Source organism: Brachionichthys hirsutus, chromosome 19, assembly GCF_040956055.1.
Source record: "Brachionichthys hirsutus isolate HB-005 chromosome 19, CSIRO-AGI_Bhir_v1, whole genome shotgun sequence".
Taxonomy (NCBI): Eukaryota; Metazoa; Chordata; class Actinopteri; order Lophiiformes; family Brachionichthyidae; genus Brachionichthys; species Brachionichthys hirsutus.
The window spans coordinates 393,801-401,300 of record NC_090915.1 but is presented as its reverse complement, the minus strand read 5'-3'; the positions used below and the strand labels follow the sequence as shown (position 1 = coordinate 401,300).

At 47.5% G+C, this 7,500-nt stretch overlaps 1 protein-coding gene across 1 annotated transcript in view; it reads left to right on the top strand.

The window, feature by feature from the left end:
* The window catches only part of nars1 (asparaginyl-tRNA synthetase 1), a 25,141-nt gene extending 19,487 nt beyond the window's left edge, over positions 1-5,654 (top strand). Inside the window, exons 11-15 of the mRNA XM_068752824.1 lie at positions 873-1,008; positions 1,177-1,290; positions 1,794-1,925; positions 2,383-2,514; positions 5,027-5,654. Coding sequence (XP_068608925.1) covers positions 873-1,008; positions 1,177-1,290; positions 1,794-1,925; positions 2,383-2,514; positions 5,027-5,158 — 646 coding nt within the window. The 3' untranslated portion in view covers positions 5,159-5,654. The remainder of the gene's footprint in view (positions 1-872; positions 1,009-1,176; positions 1,291-1,793; positions 1,926-2,382; positions 2,515-5,026) is intronic.
* The last annotated feature ends 1,846 nt before the right edge of the window (positions 5,655-7,500 follow it).

Genomic DNA, 7,500 nt, shown 5'->3' with positions numbered 1-7,500 from the left:
ATCCTGACCTCATTTCTGCAGCTAGAGACTTCAGATCTGGTGTGAACACTCATAGTTCATTCTAGTTTCATGTGTGTTACAGTTGTAGTCGTATCTTTGCCCGTTCCGGAGCAGCAAGCTAGAGCAGGTTTGATCCGGAAGCCTTTACTGTCTCACAAGATCCAATAGTCCATTGGAGGCGGGGTCTGCAATCTCTGATTGGCTCTCTAGTTTGTTATTGTTGATGAAATCAATCTCTGATTGGCTCTTGTTTTATTTCCGTTAGCCTTTCCTACTACTCACCATTAGTGCTAATAATTACTTCATGTTCAGGTTTCTTTGTTTTATAAATTCCACATTCTGGTCTTTTAATCCGGGTTCTTGGTCTCTATGTGCTTAAGCAGTTTTAACCCTTCGTTGCTCGCTAACGAAGCTAATCAGCTGTTGTAGATAAACCGTGTTTTAAGTCCGACTCCTGGCTTGTCTGTTAAAAGAACTTTTCTTTTCTTCCTCCTCCTCTTCTTCCTCCTCAGTTGGACTTTCCCATTAGCAAAGAAGCTCTCCAAAGACGTTTGTTTTTTAATTTAATTTTCTCTCGTCCACGTCTGTTTTTAGGAACGTTTCACGTAAAGCATGAAAATTCACAGGCGAATGTTACGGTGGAGAAAATCCGGTCGTTTTTCAAAATAAAACACCTTTTAGACGCTAATAATCGATGCAACGGAAATTGTATACATTAGTTGTTATTTCTGTGCGGCCCGGTAACAAATGCCTCACGGCCCGGTGGTTGGGGACCCCCGCTCTAAGGAGTGCTGTTCAATGTTTCCTACCTGTAGGCTTCGCCCCCCCTCATGTCCGGTGATGGATCTGTTCTGTCCTGTTCGTGGGTTCAGGTACTCTCACATCGAGGCGGAGTGTCCCTTCATCACCTTTGAGGATCTGCTGACCAGACTGGAGGATCTGGTGTGTGACGTGGTCGACCGATTGCTCAAGTCCCCCGCGGCAGAGCTGCTCTATGACGTCAACCCCGTACGTGATGAACTTTGAACTCTGATGTTTTCTGTACTATTCAAGACGACGGCTAATGTGAGCCTGGCCTGAGTGAACACGGTGTGCCGGTGGAAAATCGGTGCTCTGTTCTACATCGATGAACACTATCAATAATGATCAGCAGTTCATTCTTTTTATTTGTTCCAGAACTTCAAACCTCCCAAGAGGCCGTTCAAGAGGATGAACTACGCCGACGCCATCGAGTGGCTCAAAGAGCACGACGTGAAGAAGGACGACGGCTCCTTCTACGAGTTTGGAGAGGTGAACGACGCATCGGAGTATCAGGCGGGTTCCCCGGGGTTCCGCTGCTGCGGGTTCCCCAGGGTTCCGCTGCTGCGGGTTCCCCAGGGTTCCGCTGCTGCGGGTTCCCCAGGGTTCCGCTGCTGCGGGTTCCCCAGGGTTCTGCTGCTGCGGGTTCCCCAGGGTTCTGCTGCTGCGGGTTCCCCAGGGTTCTGTTGCTGCTTTGGAGAACAAGTATCTCAGACATAAAGTAAATGGGAGCGTTTATAATTACGTTTAGCAGTCAGAGCAGAAGATACAAAGCACCTGCAGTTCTCAGAGTCGCCTGTAGGGGCGTGTCACACTGGTGTGTGTTGACGGCTCTCGCCGTGGTTCTGTCACCAGACCGTCCTGTTGGGGTTCTTTGTGAATAAAGCTTTGTTCTCACTGGCCAAACGAGCTCGTCTTTCAAGAAGCCTGTCTTGTGTCCCTAACCCGACCTTTGCACTCTGTGTGTCCACTTCTATGGACTGACTCGCTCTCAGGACATCCCTGAGGCTCCAGAGAGGCTGATGACGGACGCCATCAACGAGACCATACTGCTCTGCCGTTTCCCCACCGGGATCAAATCCTTCTACATGCAGCGCTGCCCTGAGGACCGGCGCCTCACTGAGTCGGTACGGGCCTCGTCGAGGACGTTTGTCCCGAGTCCCGTTTGGACTCGGGACTGCCTTTAAACGCTGCACACACGACTCGTTTCTCTTCCTCTGGAGCATTGAGCCGACAGGAAGGGAGCTTCCGTTCCTAATGCGTGGAACCGCGGAACCTCGCTCTAATTCGTTCCGTAAAACGGTTCGAAAACCGAAACTCTGTTTCCCGTAGGAAATAATAAAAAGTAGATGAATCCGTTCTTACGTACCGGATAAATGTCCAGTTATAAACAGAAAACACGTACGAGTGTAAACGATACAGAAACACAAAGCATGATACAAGCTAATTTAACACACCGCTCTGGCTGCGCTGTCCGGAGGGGGGGGGGGGGGGACATCTTTCTCATATGTCCTCTTTAAATAAAAGTCATTAAGTAACTGAAGTTGTCTTAACATGTCCCCTGTTGTCTGTCCTCGCTTGCAGGTTGATGTTCTGATGCCAAACGTCGGCGAGATTGTTGGCGGATCAATGCGTATCTGGGACACCGAGGAGCTGCTGGACGGATACAAGAGGGAGGGGATTGACCCGACGCCCTACTACTGGTACACTGACCAGGTACAGAGTACTGGAAATACTAGTGGTCCCATATTCTACACTTTCTCCACGAGTTAACGCAGTCCTTATAGCAAACAGATGCTGCAGGACAGCGTCCCTCTTTTCTGTCTCAAACAGATGCTGCAGGACAGCGTCCCTCATTTCTGTCTCAAACAGATGCTGCAGGACAGCGTCCCTCATTTCTGTCTCAAACAGATGCTGCAGGACAGCGTCCCTCATTTCTGTCTCAAACAGATGCTGCAGGACAGCGTCCCTCATTTCTGTCTCAAACAGATGCTGCAGGACAGCGTCCCTCATTTCTGTCTCAAACAGATGCTGCAGGACAGCGTCCCTCATTTCTGTCTCAAACATGCTGCAGGACAGCATCCCTCATTTCTGTCTCAAACAGATGCTGCAGGACAGCGTCCCTCATTTCTGTCTCAAACAGATGCTGCAGGACAGCGTCCCTCATTTCTGTCTCAAACAGATGCTGCAGGACAGCGTCCCTCATTTCGGTCTCAAACATGCTGCAGGACAGCGTCCCTCTTTTCTGTCTCAAACAGATGCTGCAGGACAGCGTCCCTCATTTCTGTCTCAAACAGATGCTGCAGGACAGCGTCCCTCATTTCTGTCTCAAACAGATGCTGCAGGACAGCGTCCCTCATTTCTGTCTCAAACCGCTCCGTCAGAAAGGCTCTAAGCTCAGAAGTGAAAGTACGTTCATAGCGAACACGCGCGCAGCAGCGCTACCATGGTAACCGTGAGGCGATGTTTCAGCACACACAAAAATCTTCTTTCCTATTTTCACCGGAACGTTACCACAAAAGATAAACTTCATCCACTCTGCTCATCTTCGTCGACTCATGCAGGAGACAGAGGGAGAGCTGGATGTGTGGAGCGCAATCAGGGAGAGAGTGTCTCTACGCACACACACACACACGCACACGCACACGCACACGCCGTGGTGACGTGAACAACGGGCTGTAATAAACACGTCTTGAATCATGAAGGCTTCATTTTACGCGTCCCCTCATCTTCGGTCTTGCCACACAGAGACAAATGTCTTCCAGCTCTGAACGGAGAGTCCCTCTTTGTAGTCTGCTCCTGCTGCAGCAGCTAGCTAGTAAGCTACATGTAGCTACCCGGAGCTAACCCGGACAGCTGGCGGTGCTCCTTGTTGGTGAAAAGGTTTTTAGCTCGTCCATCGAGATCCTCGAAGCTCCAAGTGTTGAGACTGAACATTTTCACCAGCCGGTGGAAACATCTGTGTTCAGTGCAGCCCGCCTCGCTAGTGATGGGGCGGGGCGTGCACGTGTGTGTGTGTGTGTGTGTGTGTGCGTGTGCAGAGCGCAGGCACGGGGATGCACACCCATGTGCACGTTCTCCCACTGTGATGTCACAGATGTCTGACAGAGTACTTCAGTACTTGATTACAGGATTACGCAGGATGGCGTGTTTACTGCCTGGTTCTGGTGTGTTCAGTGTGTAAATAGTGTGTCCCCTCTCCCTGTTGTGTCCCTCGTTATTTACTGCCTGGTTCTGGTGTGTTCAGTGTGTAAATAGTGTGTCCCCTCTCCCTATTGTGTCCCTCGTTATTTACTGCCTGGTTCTGGTGTGTTCAGTGTATAAATAGTGTGTCCCCTCTCCCTGTTGTGTCCCTCGTTATTTACTGCCTGGTTCTGGTGTGTTCAGTGTGTAAATAGTGTGTCCCCTCTCCCTATTGTGTCCCTCGTTAATAACTGCCTGGTTCTGGTGTGTTCAGTGTATAAATAGTGTGTCCCCTCTCCCTGTTGTGTCCCTCGTTATTTACTGCCTGGTTCTGGTGTGTTCAGTGTATAAATAGTGTGTCCCCTCACCCTGTTGTGTCCCTCGTTATTTACTGCCTGGTTCTGGTGTGTTCAGTGTATAAATAGTGTGTCCCCTCTCCCTGTTGTGTCCCTCGTTAATAACTGCCTGGTTCTGGTGTGTTCAGTGTGTAAATAGTGTGTCCCCTCACCCTATTGTGTCCCTCGTTAATTACTGCCTGGTTCTGGTGTGTTCAGTGTGTAAATAGTGTGTCCCCTCTCCCTATTGTGTCCCTCGTTAATAACTGCCTGGTTCTGGTGTGTTCAGTGTGTAAATAGTGTGTCCCCTCTCCCTGTTGTGTCCCTCGTTAATAACTGCCTGGTTCTGGTGTGTTCAGTGTATAAATAGTGTGTCCCCTCTCCCTATTGTGTCCCTCGTTAATAACTGCCTGGTTCTGGTGTGTTCAGTGTATAAATAGTGTGTCCCCTCTCCCTGTTGTGTCCCTCGTTAATAACTGCCTGGTTCTGGTGTGTTCAGTGTGTAAATAGTGTGTCCCCTCTCCCTGTTGTGTCCCTCGTTAATTACTGCCTGGTTCTGGTGTGTTCAGTGTGTAAATAGTGTGTCCCCTCTCCCTGTTGTGTCCCTCGTTAATAACTGCCTGGTTCTGGTGTGTTCAGTGTATAAATAGTGTGTCCCCTCTCCCTATTGTGTCCCTCGTTAATAACTGGCTGGTTCTGGTGTGTTTCAGAGGAAGTACGGCACCTGTCCTCACGGCGGTTACGGTCTGGGTCTGGAGCGCTTCCTCACCTGGCTGCTGGACAGACACCACATCCGAGATGTCTGCTTGTACCCGCGGTTCATCCAGCGCTGCAGACCGTGAACACACACACAACCTGAAAGCCATTAAATATCCCCAAAATGTTCAATCAAATGAGAGAATTCCGCTTTTGTTTTTTGTCCAGCTCTTCCATCGTTCATGCCTCCTTGTTTGTTCCACATTGAAACTGAATCTGCTCATTTTTATTCTAGCGGCTGCAAACGGCGTGTTTTCCTGCTGCTTTTTTAATGTCTCCAGCTATTGTCTTAGTGAGGAACATTCTCTGTCCATTGCCGTGACGATAATTATACTGTCTCTAATTACAAGAACAGCAGCTCCATCTTTGTGCACCTTTTTCACAAGTACGGAACCGCTTCCTCCAAAAAGAACAAGTGTGCCCGGGATCAAAGGTCGAAGAGGAACGTGGGCTCCGGCCGGTCTTGGTGATTGGTGCTTTGGGAATGTCATCTGTCGCTGTGCCTGTCCATGTTGAAATATTCCGTGTCCAACTGTACCCTCCCTGAATAAACGGGAATAAACATGTCTGAGTTTATCTTCAGGCCCTCGTTTGATCTTTTGGCTTCGGCTCCAGACCCGAAACGCTGTACTCAACCCCCCGAGGAGGGGAGTCCAGAGCCAATACTAAAAACGCAAAAGAACATTTTGAATATAGTTCAGTGAAATGGATGATTGGTTGAGTGAGACACAAATCAGGTCTTCCAGCATTGAGTGTTCTTCAAAAGCTGATGAGGCTTTAAAGTTGGCTGGAAAACGCGAGTCTGCTGCTGCACCGCCTGATTCTGGTTCCAGCTGATGCGGGACCGGTCGGATCAGTGTGCTCTCGTCCCGTGTCCTCTCGTCCCGTGTCCTCTCGTCCCGTGTTTCGGTGAGGCTCTTCCTGACTGGCCTGCGTTGCAGCAGTTGAGGTTTGACATGTTGACCAGAGACGCTTTTTTTTAAGGTAATTATTTTTTCGCTCAAATCTTTCTATTTGTATTTTTTTATATATATAACTACAGACTTGGGGTCCGGGACAAGCAGGAACCATATGGGCCCCTCCCACCCCCGAACCCACGCCAAATGATCCTCCACGACATCGACCCATTCATTTAAGTCAAACGACCAACAACAGAAATGTGGAAATTACGCTTAAGCACAAAAACTGAGGTGTAAGATCTTCACGACCAATTTCAATTAAATTGAACACAACATGTTACTGATCACAAACAGTTGACTATAAAGACTATAACATGACATAACCATGGCAGAGATAACCAAACATGTCCCGTCTTCAGACGGTGTGTCCTCACTCAAAGGTCAGTGGAGGACTGTTTCCCCGTCTACCTGTCAGGTAAACTGGTTTCATTCTCTTACCTTATTTAAAGCCCTGCACACTTTTTGTTGTCTTTAGTATTTGCATGTTTGTCTAATATTTGTAAAGGCAGGGCAAATTAAAAAATAACTGACTTTAAAGCAGTTAGACTTGACAAATGAACTGTAAAAATCCAGTTGATGCAAAGAGCAGCTGCATAAGACGTGTGGACGGAGAGACGTGTGTGCAAAGACATCTTTCTTTAGCGCCTGTTCGCTCTCACTTTTTAAATATGTTTATATGTACAGTAGTCCCTCGATATAATGCGGTTCATTTCCCGCGACTTCGCTGCTTCGCGGAGTTTTTTAGTGCAATTTCAGATTTTATTTTTGCACTTGAACGAAGACGAAGGCGCGGTCGGAGGAACTGTGAAATACGCGCGAGTCGCTATTAATAACTTCTCATGTGTTCAACCTCGTAGGTTGATCATTAAAATTAAATTCGTTATTTCTAAAAGCTATCATGTTTATTTGTTAAGCGTTTGTTTTATAGCGCTCTTATTCTCGGTGTAAAAAGAGGCTTTTATTTTGTAGGAGCATAAACGTCACGTCCCTTTTGGGTTTTGTTTCTTCCTGTTGATACATGTAGCCGCTGCCGTTCCGCTGTGCTAAGCTATCCAATAAAGCAGCATGAGAGGCTAAAGACAGCACGAGTAGAATATTTGTTCTTCTGCACTCCAAGCGGCTCTTTCCTCGACCTGCACGCCTTAACATTATTAACAGCAAAACGTTTACTGTACGTACTATATATTTATATTTCTCAAACAAATGTTTAGTTCTGAAAAGGTTTTGATCTTTGGTTTCATTCTATAATACTGAAACAATCTATTCAGATTAATGCCTGACTGTTAAACGTGTATAAAGTGTGTGGTGAGGGGTTTTACAGCCTTAAAACATTTATGTACATGTATAATAATTAAAAATAAAGATCACTACATTGCGGATTTCACTTATTGCGGGTTATTTTTGGAACGTAACCCCCGCGGAAAATGAGGGACTACTGTATATATAATAATTTCCTGAACGGTACGCCA